At 35.8% G+C, this 20568-nt stretch overlaps 1 protein-coding gene across 9 annotated transcripts in view; it reads right to left on the bottom strand.

Annotated features, from left to right (window-relative positions):
- Positions 1-20568, bottom strand: part of LOC113060508 (glutamate receptor-interacting protein 1-like) — a 244521-nt gene that overhangs the window by 69946 nt on the left and 154007 nt on the right. For all 9 annotated transcript variants that reach the window (XM_026229508.1, XM_026229472.1, XM_026229490.1 and 6 more), the window contains exon 2: positions 12331-12411. In XM_026229508.1, the coding sequence (XP_026085293.1) occupies positions 12331-12411 (81 nt within the window). The remainder of the gene's footprint in view (positions 1-12330; positions 12412-20568) is intronic.

Raw genomic sequence — 20568 nt, 5'->3', positions numbered from 1 at the left:
AGCACAGGGATGGATGAGGAGGACGGTCATTGGGGGAGGTGGGAGAGGAAGAGCAGAGACAGGAGATGAGAGGGTTACAGGAGCAGAGGAGGCCAGCCGCTGCCATACCCCACTCTCCTCTAAATGACTGTGATCAGGCGTCCTAGACTGGCCCTCTCTCACACACTCTTTATCTCCTTCTCTCTGTCGTTCTACCCTAGCTGGTAATTAGTTATACACTCTAGAGTGCTCAGTGTGTGTGTGTGTGTGTGTGTGTGTCTGCACTTAGCAATAGGTCGAGGACACAGTGGTCCCTAGAGGTAAATATCATCACTTGAAATGTTTTAATTCAGTAAGTAAAAATAAATAAATTAAAAACAATAATTAAAACAATAAATACATTTAGAAAAAACAATAAAAGTAAACAGATGAATAAAATGCATGAACATTTAATAAAATACATATAATAAACATACATATATTTATAAAATATAAAATATTTAATTGATATCTTGATGGACAAATATCAATAAAATTATCAGTTAAATAATTAAATAAACAGACAAAAAACAAAATTGTATAGCAATATAGAAATTAATTAAATTATAAATTGTTATTTTTTTATATACAAATTATTTGATTAATTATAAATGCATGAATAATTAAATATAATAATTATATACATAATACATTAATTATATATATATATATATATATATATATATATATATATACACACACACACACAAACACACAATTTTTATTATAACCATATACATTTATTTTTAGGGCTAGTACATAGTTTCAATTCTCTTCGTATAAAATGTTTAATTTTTACGATTTTTCCCTCCCTTATATAATTTTGTCTCATATATACCGTCTCTCTCACCATCTTGCACAGATATTGCTGGTCAGGGCAGATGCGTCGCTCCCCTATCGACTGGCTGTCATTCAATCCCTCAGTGGGATTGTCAAAGTCACATTAAGAATACTGCATATCTGTGCAAGCAGGGCGCTCTCTCCCTTCCTCTCTCACACGCTACCATCACTACATCAGCTGTCAAAGGTGGAGAAGAAATAAAAATAAGAGGTTTGTAATCCCTCTCTCCTGACTGAAGGAAGGAAAAGATGGATTTATATGAGTTTGTTCGCTTTCCTTGATCTCTCAGTATGTCTTTCTGTGGCGGGATAGATAGTGAGGGGAGACGAGGCTCTAAACCCCCCTGAGGCTACTGACGGAACAGAGTTGCTGAACATCTCACCACAGGAGGACGGCAATAACAAGACATGGGCTACAAAAAAGAACCTCTTTGGTGCTTAAAAGCTATAACTAGACACTTGTTCTTCTTTAGGAACAAAAAAGCTTCATAAATATTTTGGGTAAACACCATTGATGGGTACAAGTACTCAGAAATGACAGCCATGATAAAACATGAAAGCACATTAATGGTGTGACTTGATTCTGAACTTGAAAACATTTCGCACCAATCTAAGTCCAGTAACTACATGCAAATATGCTAAAATGAAGCCTCACTTTTAATTTAGTGATTTGTTGCAGCAGGTGGGACTTTGACTGAGATGCATTTTGAAAAGTAAAAAAGAACAATAATTAATAGAACAACTGATTCAAATAAGTTATCTTAACTGGTTATCATAACATTTTTTGCAATGCTTCAATATTAGTCTTGAAAAAGACCATTTCAGCATGCATGCACTTTCAACCTGTTAGGTCAGCCTTCACAAACCTCACAATGAACATTTTCTGCACTGACAATGAAATCATGGGATCTGTGTATCTGTTACAAATCCATCAGCTTAGTTTTGCTTTAAAATCTATAACTGCTCTGATGCCCTTTGCATGCAAATCATCTGCGCTGTAACCTCAGTAGAGGAAGAATCAGATTTAACATTGCACTTTGCCTCTGATCGATACCGCAGCCATATGGACATGGGAAGGGAGCGATGTCGAAACGCGACCCAGGACAGAGGGAGGTTAGCATGGATCTCGATGTCTGGCCTGAACCTGAACCTCCAGGCAAGCCTATGGAGACGAACAGGGCTCTCGCAAAGCAGACATTCTGATAACATATCAAAGACAGCAAAGTAATTACAAGAGAAATCAAACTTATAATGTGCCAACAGGAACTGTTGAATAATTTAGTGTGTGGGATTTTGTGTGTGTTTGGGTGTGATAGAGGCAAAACATCTTGTCGTGAGAAAAAAATGAGAATCAATATTCAAACGGGAGTTCAATCTATAACAAGCCTCGTGTTATGTGCCAGACTTTTGATAATTAATTGTAAAAGAACTGCTCAATTTGCCTTCAGCTTTCATCAAATAATTTGATTAAAAAGAAGTTTGCACTGCTGGGGATTCGCTTGACAGCGAAAAATTACAGTGGGGCGAATTATAAATGTCACTGTCATTTCTCTCCTTTCATTCTGGTGAGGAATAAATTATGGGTCTTTCAAAGGTTTGTGGCAGCATTAAATTAACTTCCTTTACATGTGGAAAACACGGGAAAAAAAGTGATATGGTTGACATAACATGCCTTCTGAGGCCAGAAATATTTATGCATTTCCAGCAGAAAAAACACAACATTATATACCAATTTTTCATAATTGTTCTGATATGACAATATATATAAAATACATAATTCATAATTTTTCATTTCAAAGCTCTTATTGTGAAATGGCTTACTGAACTGTTTCTTTTTGTAAACATGGTCCAAGTCAATGCATCCTTCATGGATGTTGTGAGCCATGTCGCGCAGCTGCACCAGGGGGCCCACTGGGGGTCATCCAATATCCAAACAATTTGTGGCACAGTATGCCATGGTCATATTACAAGCTCTGTCTTAAGCTGTCTGGTGAAAACGTGGTTCTCTCAGTTCACTGAGGGTTCAGCGTAATATCTCGGCCCAGAGCAAGAAAAAGGGCCGTTGGGATCTAATGAGCTGTGCTTTGAGGGCTACACTGGGACAGGTGTGGAAGTTGATAAGTTGATCCCATTACTCGTGGGCTCTCATTTTATTTCATGTCCTCTCTCCCACCTTTCCCGTTTGAATGAGGCACACAGACCTAGTGTTGCCTATCCATGTTGCCACGGTGATGAGATTGGCCATCAGCTTTCTCAAAGCCGACAGATTCCTGTGGCGGGATCCAATGCAGTGCCCGGTATTGAGGGGAAGAGATCGAAAGATGGAGCTTGAGACAGCATGTGTGAGAATGATACAACGCAGGAGATAAAAGTACAGATGGAGTGTATGACAGAGGGAGCAAGATATAAACATCTACTCTGCCAGCTGAGGCACACACAGGTTAATAAAACAGTTATCCCTTTTCAAGCCATGACAGAAAACATTAATCTGCGATCGCAGACTGATCTAGATAGCAAACTTGATCGATAAAGCACAGAAAAATCCAACCAAATACAGGAAACAAAACAAAAAAAGTGTACAAGAGGCAATCTTACACTGCATCATTTATTGTAGAAAAAAAGAGAGAGTAAATAATTAGTTTAACTTAATTTTGAAAACAGTTTAATTTGGAAATTATTTTAAAAATAAAATTTTAATATAATACAATAATACAGTTTTATTGATAAAGATGTACTCCCATAAATTGCACAGACTTGATGTAATTTAGGGATAAAGACACACACACACACACACACAATTGTGTAATTGTGCATCATTGTATTTTTCATTTAGATAATCTTTTCCCATTGTCTAATGCTCACTTAAAGTTCATTTTTCAAAACAAAATAATGAAATAACATAATTAGCATTGTTAAATGTAATCTTGAGTAAATATCAAAGGGAATACCAATCATATTCAATATTTCATATTCATATTGGGGGAAGTCGTGGCCTAATTGTTAGAGAGTCTGACTCATAACCCAAAAGGTGCTGGCAGGGATTTCAGGTGGGGGGAGTGAATGTACAGCGCTCTCTCCCACCTTCAATACCATAATTGAAGTGGACCCCCAACTGCTCCCTGGGCACCGCAGCAAAAAATGACTGCCCACTGCTCCAGGTGTCTGTGTGTGTGTGGGATGGGATAAATGCAGAGCACTAATTCAGAGTATGGGTCACCATACTTGGCCACATGTCACATCACTTTCACATTTAAAAAAGTATATAATATCAACTAGAGTCTATCGTTTAGCCGATATTATTAGCCGACAATATATCGGTATCGGCGAATATGCCACCGATATGATTCTGAATGGTGTAATTACTTGTTTGTCCAGCAGATCACACTACATTGTTTGCTCCTTGAGACCCATCATTATTTATTCATTTTATATGCTTACATTTGGAAAAGCTGTGCTTCCTACATAAACCTATCCCCTATTGGTTTGGCAGTAGCTTGCTTGCCCCACACAGTTACCTTGTTTATTTCTTAATTCAAGAAATATATTTTGTTCTATTTGTTTTATTGAAGTTATTTATAATTAGTGAAGTTTACTGTTAAGTGCACTGATATCAGATTCATTTTGAATAATAAAGTTTGTTAAACTGTTAAATACCCTACCTCCACTACATAGGCCTATGTTTGTCACATCATTATAAGTGTTTGATCACCACACTACAAAAAAATAGTTTATGTATATATTTGTTTATTTAATGTGGTGATCAAACACTTATAATGATGTGACAAACATAGGCCTAAGTGTGTGTGTGTGTGTGTATATATATATATATATATATATATATATATACACATACACACACATAGGGCTATGTTTGTCACATCATTATATACATATATATATACAGTGGGGCTCGAAAGTTTGGGCACCCCTTGCAGAATCTGTGAAAATATGAGTAATTTTCAAAAAATAAGAGAGATCATAATAAATGCAGGTTATATTTTATTTAGTACTGTCCTGAGTAAGATATTGTGCATAAAAGATATTAACACTTAGTCCACAAGACAAAAAAAAATGCTGAAATTATTAAAATAACCCTACTCAAAAGTTTGGGAACCCTTGGTTCTTAATACTGTGTTCTGTTACCTGATGATCCTCGGCTGTCTTTCTGTTTTGTGATGGTTGTGCATGAGTCCCTTGTTTGTTCTGAACAGTTAAACTGAGCAGCGTTCTTCAGAAAAATCTTTAAGCTCCTGCAGATTCTTCAGTTTTCCAGTATCTTTGCATATTTGAACCCTTTCAAACAGTGACTTTATGATTTTGAGATACATCTTATCACACTGAGGACATTTGAGGGACTCAAACACAACTATTTAAAAAGATTCAAACATTCACTGATGCTCCAGAAGGAAACAAGATGCATTAAGAGCTGGGGGGTGAAAACTTTTGAACACGATGAAGATGGCCAAATTTGTCTTTTGTTGAAATATAATTTTTTTTTATTTAGTTCTGCCCTTCGTAAGCAACAGAAGATACTTGTATGTTTCCCGGTACACAAATTAAGTACAATTTACCTTGATCTTCAAATTCCAAAAGTTTTCACCCCCCAGCTCTTAATGCATCTTGTTTCCTTCTGGAGCATCAGTGAATGTTTGAATCTTTTTAAATAGTTGTGTTTGAGTCCCTCAAATGTCCTCAGTGTGATAAGGTGTATCTCAAAATCATACAGTCACTGCTGGAAAGGGTTCAAATATGCAAAGATACTGGAAAACTGAAGAATCTGCAGGACCTTAAAGATTTTTCTGAAGAACGCTGCTCAGTTTAACTGTTCAGAACAAACAAGGGACTCATGCACAACCATCACAAAACAGAAAGACAGTCGAGGATCATCAGGTAACAGAACACAGTACTAAGAACCAAGGGTTCCCAAACTTTTGAGTGGGGTTATTTTAATAATTTCAGCAATTTTTTTTTGTCTTGTGGACTAAATGTTAATATCTTTTATGCACAATATCTTACTCAGGACAGTACTAAATAAAATATAACATGCATTTAGTATGATCTCTCTTATTTTTTGAAAATTACTCATATTTTCACAGATTCTGCAAGGGGTGCCCAAACTTTCGATCCCCACTGTATATATATATATGTATACACTGTTTATGTACGTAGGCTATATACTGTATTTTATATACAGTACCAGTCAAAAGTCTGACACACAAATGGGAAGCGTGTCCAAACTTTAGACTATACTGTTCTATAATATAGCCTACACATATAGAGTATCAGCCGATATATATCGGTATCAGTCTTTTTTTACTCCCTAATTTCGGTATCGAGCCCCCAAAAACCCATATCAGTCGGGCTCTAATTTCAACTCAAATATCCTACAGTTTGATTGGATGCACAACCTTTAACACAAATAATAAAAGTTATAATAAGACTTTTCTTCTTTCTTTTCAGAACTTTCAGGCTCTGTCCTAATTATGTTTATTTGCATTTGGTTATTTATCATTGTTTATCCCTGCTGTTCACCATGCTATCAGAAAAGACCCACCAGCTGAGAACCACATACAGTATTTAGGAAAAAGCTTCTGTTTTCTATGAAAAGCTCAGACAGCGACAGCAGCGAGTTGCATAATAAAGATTTATTTTGTCTGTAACATTGCTCAGAGGTGTAATGAAAACATTTGGTTAAATGCCCACTGTCAGTTCACGGTTTAACTCTCTACGAAGGCTGTAGGCGTGCTAGCAGGTGGGCTCTGCACTGAATTGGCTTTCCAACACTGAAACTTTTAGCAGTTAAAATGACAAATTGGGCCATAATTCAATAATGAACAAGGCACGACTAATGGTTAATGCTAGCAAACATTCGCATGGATATAAAAACAAACATATTCATAAACAATTGCTTAAATTACTTCAATTAAAAAAGGTCCAATTCATTACACAATTTCTAAACGGCCTCTTCAAAGGGGAAGAAAAATAATCAGCTGAAACTAATCAAATTAATAATTGAATATAATTTTTGCAATCTGAGAATAAATGATCTGGTGTTTGAATAATTGCTCTCATTGATCATGTTCAATCATGCAGACTATTACATTGACACACGCAATTCCCTTCTTGTTATATAACTCTATTCAGTACAGTAAAATTCATAGTCGTTCTTTTCTTCTGTTTTTGCCTTCTGGTGGAAACCATTTTTAAGTTGTATGTGAGACAGAGATCAATATTCCCAAAGAGATATGGTTTAGAGACACTCGAAATCATAGAAAAAAACCACAATAAAGCACTTCCTTAACATCAACCACAAGCAAGAACTACTACAGTAATTTGATAAACTGTATGTCCTTTCAATACTTAAAAGGCTAAATTCCTGTCTTAATGAGTGAAAAACCTGCCTATACTTATTTGTATGCTGCACTAACCTCTCCACAGGAGGACAAAACACACACAGGCAAATGAAAAACACTATCTGTTGGCTCCAGCACCAAACAGGGTCTTCTGGGAGAAAAAGTTTGAGAGCATTTATCATGAAGATTTTGCACAGGCGCGCTGAGGTATGAAGTACTAGCCCGCACATCTGTTTGCTATCTCTTTACTCATCTGCTTCTGACAGTTTTATATTCTCTCAAAGAAACACAGTTTGCTTTAGAAAGGTAATTTTAGAGGGTGGTTCTTCAACTATGACAATGTTTGGACTTAAAAAAAAAAAAAGACTCTTAATTATATTTACACTCACAGTAGTTCATTTTATTAGTTTATTAACAATATACAACAATGTACATAATAGGGAACTGTGTGCATATGTTGTCGACAGAAGAGTTGGGCATTTAATCCTAAAAAACGATTTCAGTGATCCATAATTTAAATGATGATTGCATACTTTGACTTGCTAAGGCTACTTTCATAGCTAGTACTGTGTGTATATTATATAGAATTACTGTAAACAATAAAGCATGATTTTAGCATACTGTAAGTATACTACTCTTAAAAAACAATTTTCCAAAATATTTCTATTTCAAATAAACGCTGTTATTTTGAAATGTAAAATTTAAACATTTCACAGTTTTAACTAAAATGTAAAAAAGTTGAAAATTGTTTTTAATATAGATAATAACAGAATGGATCTTATTGAAATTTCTATTCAAAGAATTAAAATGAAAAACAATAGTTTCACAGTTTTTACAAAAAGGATAAAACTGTATCAATGATTTCAGAATGAACTTATAAAAACCATAATAAAAATCTTACCAAGGTTATATTTTTAAACAGTAGTGGTGTACATATTTTTCACACAGTAAATAAAAAAAAAAAAGTTTGATCATACAACGCTTTATTTAGTTTATTATAGTTTTCTAGTATAAGACTGAAAGAATTGGTGTAGGTCAAACATATACATAAAAGTAAAAAAAAAATATACATAAACATACATTTTAAAAAAAATGTAGAAGATCAATGATGGGTAAAAAGTTTTAATGTGAACCTCTGCTAGTTTTAATAAGAAACAACCTAAGGGACAGTTAAAGAAACACCCAACAACAACACAGTCAAAGCTTCCCCAAGAAACTCTGCTCACAAGAAAGCACCACAAACAACCCTTAAAATGAGCCACAACCTCCATTAAATTTTCACTCCTTCGACAGCTTGATAACAGACCCCAGGCGAAATTAATAGAGGCCTCTGCAGTTGCACCCTGCATTACGTGCGGCTCTGAAAGTGCTGAATCACTTTGATGCAACAACATTTTCAGCTTGCAAGCAAGCGCCCAATGCCATCCACAGCCAACTCATCCGTCAGCAGCCTGTCTCTCTCACTCATTCTGTGCCTGCCCAATGAATGCTAACATGGCATTTAAAAAGAGATGTGTATGCCAAGGGACTTGTATCCAGGATAAGCGTGAGCTAGTGTTGTAGCAGGAAATTGAGGTTATACATGAATGATGCGTCCTTATCTATTCAGCAGCAGCCCAATGAGCTTTGGGACACTCCTGCACTGCAGGCTTCGGCTGCTCTGTATGTTGCTTAAAACATATTGTGATTATAACCAGTTAGAGAACACGACCCCCAGCGGATTCATTTGCAACATTCCAGGTAATAATTGCTAATCCCCTCATTCATATTAATAACGCAGAGGACTAATCGAGGAGATTTAAATGTGCAGGGAGATCGGTGACTGTGCAAGAGTGGAGAGACTTCAGCCATTCTCAGCTTTATTTCGCAGCGGTTTAAGACTCGCATGATTGAGTGACTCTTCTGAACGTCTCTCTCAGTGTTATAGAAACAGAGATACAATCTTGAAGAGAGAGAGAGAGAGAGAGAGAGAGAGAGAGAGGAGACTTGTTGAATCTCAAATGAAGTCATCAGGCTTTTCTAGCCAAGCTAACTTTCTGTTTTGCCTCTGATATTTACAGACTCTAAATTTTACCTTTGATTTACTTTCAGTTCATTTATTGGATTGTAGAATTGAATTTCAACAGGGTGTTGAATTGGAATAATGATTGGAATGACAAAGAGGAATTTCCTGCACTTCAGAAAAAAATTTATTCAACAAGAGGAAACAATACAAAATATAATTACAAAAATCTTTCCAGCTTTTCCCCTAATTATTTTCTGATATGCAAAATATTTGGATAAACTTGGTTCAATACTGTGAAATTAACATTTAATCTACTTAGCATCTTAACATACAGTATACATATGCAGTCTATACATCATAAAAATTAAATACCGGTGGTATTAAGGTTTCTGAAAGGTACTTTTCACTAGGTGAATGAATACTTTTATGCATCAAGGACTCATTAAATTGATCAAAAGTGACAGAAAAAAAAAATGTTTAAAAAAATTCAATTTCGAAGGCATTTCTTTCTATTCATCAAAGAATCCTGAAAGAATGTATCATCGTTCCACAAGCATATTAAGCGTTTCAACATCTATGATAATAATAAATGTTTCTTGAGCTTCAAATCACTTTTTCTAACCTTTGTGACACTGAACACTAGAGTAATGGTAGCTGGAAATTCAGCTTTGCCATCACAGGAATAAATTATATATTTTAAAACAAAAATAGCTAATTTAAATTCTAATAACATTTACCAGTCCTACTGTTTTTACTCTATTTTTGATCAAAATGCAGCTTTGGTGAACATAAGAGACTTCCAAAAGGTCTTTCGAATCTTACTGACAACAAATCTTTGAATTGCAGAGCAACTTGGGCTTATGGGTAATTCATACAAAAAATATACATAAACTACACTCCCGACAGCTTTATACATTTATTCACACTTTCATTCAACTTTAATTCTACTTTTTTAGATTTCAATTTTGAATTACAAATCTGCACACTGTTTGCCACCACAATTCAAATTCCAAACGGGAATCTGTATTCAGATCAATTCCAAAAGCAGAGAATCTCCAAATAGTCTCAGGTTGAGGGGTTACAGCACAAAATTCATCATCAGTTGCTACATAAATTCATTTCCCACTATTCCACCATATATTTTTAAAACCAACACTTTAAAAATTCAGGATATCTACACTTACCAAATGCATTTGCAGTCTTTGGAGAGTCTAAGCATGGAAAACTTGTTTTCTCCATCTCTCTAAAACCATTCAGATCTAGCCACGCTTCAGTTTCAATCCTTTGCTTAAACTGATTTTATTATTCATAAACAGCTCATGAGCATTAATTTTTTGCATAAACCAAAAAATACACTTAGTGATGATATAGTGTTCTAATTATTAGTATTCCCTGAAATCATATAAACGCCATTTATCCAACATGTCTGAAATACTAAATAATTTAAGCGCAACGCAAATGGACAATATTAAATCCATTATAAAAAGACTGGATCATGCAAGTTTTATAGTGAGTAATTGTGACTACATAACCTTTGTGTACTTCCGCTTTTAATATTTAGTCACATTCCTCCGGCATCATTCTATGTTTGATGTATGTGGAGTATTTTGTGACAGTAGCTTCTTATCCCACTCTTGGCAGTAAGTGATTTTCAGAGGAAGCATTATGAGACGTGCCACCATCTCAACTGCTAAAGCATCACACCGAGCTCGGCAGGAGCATCACAGTCTGCACCTAATCTGTCTTCAGATGGATGGTTTAATACGGCAGTCCAAAGAGCCCGTGCCTACGGCGTGGAGCTACATCAGAACGTGGGCACGAGGCCCCAAAGCTGTCATGCTAAACGCTAACCGCTTCTGAAGACGGGTTTGATGTGCTTAGAGCTCTGTACTCAGAGATTATACAGGGAATTTATTTCAACACCCTCTGAGACGTTTTTACCTCTAGCATGAAAATGAGCGTCGCTTCAAAACGGATCACAACTAACACAAAAGGAGCGCTGGGTTTGTGTAACAAGTCATAAATGAACATAAGTACTGCAAGCGATTTGTTCGCCTTGTCACATAACCAGAAAACCAGCCGCACATCAAATGAAGTATTGGCACATTATGCACACTTTCAGTTGAAAGTCTGGATGTGCGAGTCTTGTTGTCAAACAAACATTTTAAAAAGATCAATCTAAACCAAAAGCTCTTATTTTAGCTTTATCAAGTTAGATATTATTAAATTATATATATATTTATATTTTATAAAATATATATATTTTGTATAGAAATTCAAAGCAGAAAGCAGAAATCTCTAGATACAAATGCTTGAATAATCATGGTAAAAGTAAATTCAGTCAAATGAGTATGCTAAATAATGTCTTGTAAATGATCTTGTAAAGTCTTACTGACTTTGAAAAAAGGAAAATCAAAACCACTTATTTGTTGAATACACTCACCAAAACAGTGCTGTTAATGTTAACTACAACTAATTAAATTAAAGCTGATAAAAATTAAATACAAATATTAGATAAAAAAAAATACTTGTATAAAAATAATAATTAAAATTGAGATAAAAAATAAATGAAAGCTAAATAGAAATAAGAAGAAATACTAATATAAATTACAAAAGCACATATCAGTACTAAAATTTAAATGAAAATAGAAAAGTAAAAGCGAATAAAAAATCTGAATAAATACTATGATTGTATATTAATAATAAAAAAAAAACTGGTAGCTACATCTAAAATCATCACAATTTTGTTTGAGAAAAATACAGTAAGGATTTACAGAGTTGGAAGCACTGGAAAGCTAAGCTAAGCTAAACTAGCATGAAACATTTATTAGTTCATATTTAAATTTGTACTTTTAAGACACAAAAATGAAGGCATCCACACATTCACTTCTAAGTAAATAAAATACACAGATGAGACAAAATTTCTAAATTTCATTATAATAAAGCCCTTTTAGTAAACATTAGCAACAGGGACATTAAACAGTAATCATTACATCAGCAAAAACGCAATTTTGTTATACATGTCACTTTTCGAGCAGAATACTATATGGCACATTCGAATAAAACCATGCATTTTTTATACCAGTACTGCTGTGACAAATCAGTTGTTTGTACCTGGAATACTCTGTCTCCTAATTGCCAGAGCGCCATCTGGTGGTCTGGAGGGATTGGAGTGTTTAGTGTAGGGCCCCTCATCTGAAAAACAAGAAAACCAAGACATTTGAAAACCACACAATGGTTTTCATTTGCAAAATCTTGTCCTTATGTTCACATGCAAGCAACATTCAAAGCCGCTGGAGTGGGCGTTCTTCACAGGAAAGGATAGCGGTCACATACACAGCTATTAGAATGGCCAGCAGGCTCTCAAAGAGACGTAGGCTTCAATAACAATCATTTGAACATGAAGCTGTCAGCTTTTCACGCACACGCTCAAATGTAATGAAAAGGCACACAGACACTACTCCTACATGTTGAGCAGAGAACAGTGGCCTCCCATCTGTGATATACGGTGAGTGCATCAGCAGCTCCAGCTGTGGCCATCCCATTGTGTGTTCAGATTTAGAGCCATGGAATACCGAGCAAAGACAGTCGGAGTCCCGTCATAATGGAGCCCTCAAAAACATTAGGACAGAACACTGAGCCCTATTTACTTTGACTGCAGTAGCTAACACAGACAGACTCGACAGCAGATTACACATATGTGGAGAAGTGTAGGTGCCCAAGAGACAGGATGGAAATTTATACCATATAAACATACTGTATACCATCATTTCTGAACATAAGTGAGTCGAAATCTGCTTGGTGAGGCATGCGATAACTCTTGTTCACACTAAGGGTGAGGAATCACATACCCTTAATTATAAGTATTAATGCACAGGAGTTAAGTAGTTTGAAGCACTTAAATCAGAAGTTAATTTATGACACAGCTGACAGATTATACAAACCAGATTCCAAAAAAGTGTGGACACTGTACAAATGAACAAATACAGATTGCAATGATGTGGAAGTTTCAAATTGCAATATTTTATTCAGAATACAGCATAGATGACATATCAAATGTTTAAACTGAGAAAATGTATAATTTTAAGGGAAAATACGTTGATTTTAAATTTCATGGCATCAACAAATTTCAAAAAAGTTAGGAAAAGGCCATGTTTACCACTGTGTGGCATTCCCTCTTCTTTTTATAACAGTCTGCAAACGTCTGGGGACTGAGGAGACAAGTTGCTCTAGTTTAGGAATAGAAATGTTGTCCCATTCTCGTCTAATACAGGCTTCTAGTTGCTCAAATATCTTAGGTCTTCTTTGTTGCATCTTCCTCTTTATGATGCGCCAAATGTTTTCTATGAGTGAAAGATCTGGTCTGCAGGCTGGCCATCAGTACCCGGATCCTTCTTCTACGCAGCCATGATGTTGTAATTGATGCAGTATGTGGTCTGGCATTGTCATGTTGGAAAATGCAAGGTCTTCCCTGAAAGAGACGATGTCTAGATGGGAGCATATGTTGTTCTAGAAATTGATGGTGCCTTTTTCCGGATGTGTAAGCTGCCCATGATACATGCACTCCCATGCAACCCCAAACCATCAGAGATGCAGGCTTCTGAACTGAGCGCTGATAACAACTTGGGTTGTCCTTGTCCTCTTTAGTCCAGATGAAATGGCATCGCAGTTTTCCTAAAAGAACTTCAAACTTTGATTCGTCTGACCACAGAACAGTTTTCCACTTTGCCACAGTCCATTTTAAATGAGCCTTGGCCCAGAGAAAATGCCTGCGCTTCTGGATCATATTTAGATATGGCTTCTTTTTTGACCTATAGAGTTTTAGCCAGCAACGGCGAATGGCACGGTGGATTGTGTTAACCGACTATGTTTTCTGGAAGTATTCCTGAGCCCATTACATTACCGTTCCTGTATGTGATGCAGTGCCGTCTAAGGGCCCAAAGATCACGGGCTTCCAGTACGGTTTTCCGGCCTTGACCCTTACGTACAGAGATTGTTCCAGATTCTCTGAATCTTTGTATGATATTATGCACTGTAGATAATGATAACTTCAAACTCTTTGCAATTTATCTCAGAGAAACACCTTTCTGATATTGCTTCACTTTTTTTCGCCGCAGCATTGGGGGAATTGGTGATCCTCTGCCCATCTTGACTTCTGAGAGACATTGACACTCTGAGAGGCTCTTTTTATACCCAATCATGTTGCTAATTGACTTAAGTTGCAAATTGGTCCTCCACCTGTTCCTTATATGTACATTTAACTTTTCCAGCCTGTTATTGCTACCTGTCCCAACTTTTTTGGAATGTGTAGCTCTCCTGAAATCCAAAATGTGCCAATATTTGGCATGACATTTCAAAATGTCTCATTTTCAACATTTGATGTGTTATCTATATTCTATTGTGAATAAAATATAAATTTATGAGATTTGTAAATTATTTCATTCTTTTTTACTCACAATTTGTACAGTGTCCCAACTTTTTTGGAATTGGGTTTGTAGTTATTAAGCCATGATTATGTAAATTACATGCAGGTGAGGTCATGAACAATGACCTTAGGCTGCTCGAGTTGCCTAAAAATGTAATTGAAATGAAATATTTGCAATTTAAATAGAATTTTAAAAGCTACTTGAAAAAGAAACAGACTACATACTGTACATTTTTCACAGTCTCACTTGAGATTAGAGTGAGTGTCTGATTTATTCCTGATCATCTGTCATGGTCAGTTTGACCATTTGGTCAATATACTGGACACAAGTCAGTGAGCACATTAGAGCCCTGAATTTTCCAAAGGCAGAGAAAGCTCTGAATCAGGCTGTATTAAAAATACACTCTCATTAAGAAGTAATTTAATGGAAATGAGGGGAGGTCAAAATTAAGAGGAACCTTCAGAAGACCACAGGGGATGAGAAATAATTCAGATAACAGCAACTCATGGGGCATTTCTGTGTCAAATCAAATGCACCAAATTGTTAAATTAATGAATGCGTACTTCACTAAAGCCACGGTATTACATAAAATTAAAGCATGACAGAGTGCTTTTACTCATGGAGATGAAGCTGACAGTATAAAAGCACATTCTTGCTAAAGAAACATGCAGAGGGCTCCAAAAGTCAGTGACTACGATGAACATTCTGAGATTTAAAATCGAATAAACACCAGGGGAAAAACTAAAACAAATAAATAAATAAATAAAATAAATAATAAAAAGGAACATGATGGCACGAAAAACAAATTAATAAATCAAGTTTATTTTAGTATTTGTAACAAAAAAAGATTAAATTTGAAATAGAAATAAAATTTATAATTCTACAGTATTTAGCTATAAAATAAAAATACAATACAAAAAAACACTAAAATTAGATTACATTTTTTTTTATCTTAAATCAATGCTTATATGAATTTAGTCATCTCAACATTTCATACAGTATGAAATTTGTTTGACTAATTTTGAGATTAGTTCTTAAAGATGGCTAGAGGGTTATTACACTTAACTATTTATACCATTAAAGATTACTTGATTTTCTACCTCAAAATTTCAAGCTTAATTCAGTTGAGTTCTTGGAATTATTATTTTTTGCTTATTATACTAGCAATTTCTGATTGAAAATTGTTTCTACACTCGTTTTTGTAAGTGCATACGAAAGCAATATTTAAGATATGATATTCCTGAAGTTAAATCTGGGTTAAATTCAAGCTTTATCCCTTTAATTTAGCACCTGATGACAGCAAAAGAAATCTGAATAAATAATTAAAAAAAAGGCTAAATTAAACATCTAATATTGTCTGATATATACTGAAAATAATTCCTATACAGGATCTTCAAATAACCAATATGTTTCTGATGTATTCTGTTCCTATAAATGCTTTTTTCCAGAAGACATGCAACAGCAATTTGTTTTATTTCGATGGACAAGGTGATTTAAACCTGCCATGTAAATTGCCAATTGATTTGAAATGAATTGGAGATTCAATCCAGTTTACCCACCATCCTCTAATACAATCTGCTGGGTAGTCCTTACATAAAAAACAGCCTATTGACTGGCACTGCTTGCCGACTATGACAACAACCGACTGCTTGCATCTCCCCAGAGAGCAGAGCAGACACAGACAGACTCATTTAAAATGCATAGAACCGTAAGAACACAGTGTCTATGAACTAGCTGATGTGTACAGACGTCACCACAGCCTCCTCACACAGACCTTCAGATGTTTCAGCCATTTAGTGCAAGCAAGAGATGACCAGACCAACAGAGGGGTCAGTAAGTGGATTATCGACACATCCAGGAATCAGATTTCTCTGAATTTGCCACAGGTTCTGAGCCGAAGGCATCATGGGATGAAGTTTACCTTTATTTCAGTAATCTGATCACCGGCTTCAAACACTCTTAGCTCTATTTCAGAAAATCAACACGGAAGAGAGTGTGGGAGCAGATTTATTTGTTTTCATGCGGTGGAAAGCAAGAATAATCCATCAGCAGTATGCTCCTACACGCAGAAGTTTCAAAGTATTTCATGGACGTCTACTACGCAGACGTGTAAAACAGCATGTGGGTGTTTTCCATACAGTGGCCCAAGGCTTCGCTCCTTCATCAGAGCATGTTACTGTGAATGAGGATAGAAGAGATGCTGCTTTTATTCATTCTAAAATAAAACTGTAGCAATATACCTTCATGAATTTTGGAACACTTTTGTGGTGTTAGTTTGGCAAATTTGTTTGATCTGTTTTTAGTGCAAAAGCAGTTTTTCCAAACTTGGGTGGTCTGAGGCTAGAGGTTCCGCAATTTTTGATGCTAGGAAATCCCTAAAAGGGAGGCAGATGAATGTGAATATATTAACAAAAACTGTAACTATTAAATAATTTTCAGTAGTTAAAATAAAGCTTAAATAAGGTAGGTGTTAGATAAAAAAATGTTAGCCTGAATGGACTGCAAGTCGCTTTGGATAAAAGCGTCTGCTAAATGCATACATTTAAATTTAAATACAATTAGGGTTGCAAAAAGGTGGAAATTTCCTTTAAATTTAGGAAATAACCAAAAGTTTTTAGAAACTTTCCAGGATTTTTTTTTTATATATATATTCCAGGGATTTTTGGAAACCTTCCAGAAATTTACCGAAAATGTTCCACCTCTTTGCAACCCTAAATAAATAAAAAATAAAAATAAATGAATTAAATGAGAAACTTAAACTTACTTCAGTTATTTCAGTTAAATGACAAAAATTATAAGTGAAATTAAAATAAACGGCTTCATAAAAAAAAACATCATACTGAAAACTGAAAATATAAAAATATAAATACATTTAATATTATATCAATTACAAATTCACTGTTGCATAGGTAGGGTTTAAGAGGAGTAAATGATTGGAGAATTTCTGCCATTTTCATGTCATTTCATTATGACATTTTTAATAATAACAAAAAAAAAGAAACATGCATGAATGATTCATGCACAAAAATACTATTAACATGCATTTAGAAAATATGATGAATTCTCATTTCATCCTTTTAATAATTGGCTTTTTATTGTCTATAAATAGTATAATAGTATCTGGAAAGTATATAAATATCTTTTTTTTTAACCCCTCATAAAGAGGTGTTGAATGGAAACAGACGGTGGAATAAAACTCAATCAGTCAGTCCAACTAATTATCATCTTTTTTTTTGTGTCTTGACGGTGTCTGGCACAAATTATTGAGGCTGAGAAACAAATCATTCTCAGTGTCAGCAAATTGTGTGGCGTTCAAAAGCTGTTGGATCTCAATGATTTAGTCTCTTCTCCTGAATCTGGGTTACAGAGATGGAGAGAGACAAAATGAATGAGCGCCAGAGAAAGGCTCATCTTGGCATCCGAGCAGAAGGTGTTAGTACAAAGTGGCTCTCTCCTGTCTAGGCTACACCATCACATGAAACACAGCCCTCCAAATTTAAGCCTCAGAGCTTGTGATGTGCAGATCACACACACACACACACACACACACACACAGAAATAATAAGAAGAAATAAGAAGGAATCACAGGACGAAACACATTCACTGTGTGGAACTGAATGTAGACCACCAGGAACACAAATGCCTTTGTTTCTGCAAATCACAAATCTCCCACTCCACAGATGATGCATGTTTTTTATACCAATTCCAGCAATTCGCACTTGGAAAAATGTAGAACATACGTACAGTATCCTATACCCTCAGGTACCAACTATTGATGCAAATTAAGTCAATTTAGCATCTAAACAAACAAACTTGCTAAACAAACATGTAGGGGACCACAATGAAAAATCTGCCATTCAATACATCTAATACAAAATGGGAGGGGCGGGGGGGTTATTAATAGTAAATTAAATGCTGTGCTGCTTATGCATCTCAACATCATGTACTGTACAAAATTTGCATGAAATTAAGTATGAAAATAATTTTAAGATAAGAATGATGAAGTTCCTGCAGCGCTCAATCTTGATGCAAATTAACAGTCTTTTAATGAAAGTTGTCATTTCTTTTACTTACTGAAGCAAGAATCTCTAAAATTGCTCATGCAGTACTTAAAGTTTATGGGCTTTTTCCAAAATGTAACCTACAATTAGTAACCAATAATAATTAGAATTAGAATAATAATTTAATGCAATAGTTTATTTTACATGGCACCTTTCTACAAACTCAAATTCGGTTTGGTCAATAAAATGCCATCACGGCAGTGACTTTTACATAGATAAGCACCCCTCACATTTACAAACAAAATTGAAAATCTAGTTTTTGCTATAGACTGATGAACATTAACTCTTCATGACAGACTGGGGTCATGTGTGAGAAGTCTTGGAAGTAACCAATCAAACATCACAAGCTCAGCGAGCCAAACCAAGCAGCTGATAACAGCCATGTTTCTTGGATCATTCAGACATTATTATGCAGATGACATTCAGGCCTGTCCGGATAGCTGAATGACTGAATATGATTTCATTTCAGGATCAAAGACCTTCAGAAGATAATAATGAAGACTGATTCTTTATTCCTTGGGTTTAAAAAAAACAAACAAACAAAAAACTGTAGCTTGCAAGATAACACATTTTTCACATTTAACATGCCATTTTTACACCAACATTTCATCCCTATTCTGACAGATTTAGCAGTTTAGCGAAAACAAAGCCGAGCAGCGGGATATTAATTAACCGTATTATCCAAAGCCTATTTTCAGCATCCAATCGCTCATTCTCCCAGTATCGCCATCCCTGACTATACTCACCGACGTCACTGTGGAAAGCTCTGCTGACACCACACAGGAACGCCATAGGGTACAAGCGCTCTACAACACCCGGGGGTCATCTGAAAACCACCTCGCCCTCTGGAAACCAAGACTAGCTGTGCCAGAGCTCTTCAACCTCAGCGGCTGTCCAGCATCTGTTTTCTGCATACTTCAGCCTGGCACGGGGAAACGTCCACACAAAACCGCACACACATTTGAGCTCAGGGAAGCAGGATGTCGTTCGGATGAGTGCACTGGTAGGTTCTCCGGCAGTGGGCGTACTAAAAGTGCTGATGATGGCCTTACATTTTTCTTTTTCTTTCTCTATTCAAAGAATAGCCCCGGGGCACTTAGGCACTCTAGATTAAAGACGCCAAAAATCAAAAGTTGCACAGTCCGATGGAACGGAAAACCGTTAGAAAAGTTCTTAAGAGATCAACAAGTACATCAGCGATGGTCCAAGTTGGTTCTGCAAACGTGAGCGTCAGGTGACGAACTGAATAAATGAAAAAAAACCTAACAAGAATCAGCACAAACTGAGGCGAGATGAAAAACTTTGCACTACAGCACAAGAAAAATGAAAGCAAGTGGCTACGATTGTGACCAGCAGAAAGAGAGAGAGAGAGAGAGAGAGAGAGAGAGAAAATGGGACAGGATGAGAGATGCAAGAAAAGCGGCCGTCATGCTGTCAGGTCACAGCATGCTCGCTCATGCATACCCGCACATTAATTTGGAGAGTTGAATGACATGAAAGCAAGGTACAGGAACACTTCCTAAAAGCTTCCTAAAAGACCCAGAACTTCTGTGAATTGCAGGCTTTACAGACTTCCATTTTTCCCCCAGCAACCCCTGCTTGTAGTCTAAATTATGTGCGACACAACGGTTGACAAGCATACGAATGTGGCCTTTAAAAATAACATGACTTTGCTATTGTTCTAAATAAATAACATTGAGAAAAAAATAGGCAGGGAAAATAAACACTTAAACTGCCCTCAATAAGAACTACAGTATTTTTGTTCAAAATCTGGTGAAAACCAGACTGAAGCAAGCCCAGCGCTACCCCAGGGGAGAGTGAAGGAACGGCTCTATTATTTTTAGCTGTGATCTCAGACTGTGTAA

Source organism: Carassius auratus, chromosome 4, assembly GCF_003368295.1.
Source record: "Carassius auratus strain Wakin chromosome 4, ASM336829v1, whole genome shotgun sequence".
Taxonomy (NCBI): domain Eukaryota; kingdom Metazoa; phylum Chordata; class Actinopteri; order Cypriniformes; family Cyprinidae; genus Carassius; species Carassius auratus.
The sequence above is the reverse complement of the archived record's forward strand: the minus strand, read 5'-3'. Positions and strand labels throughout refer to the sequence as shown.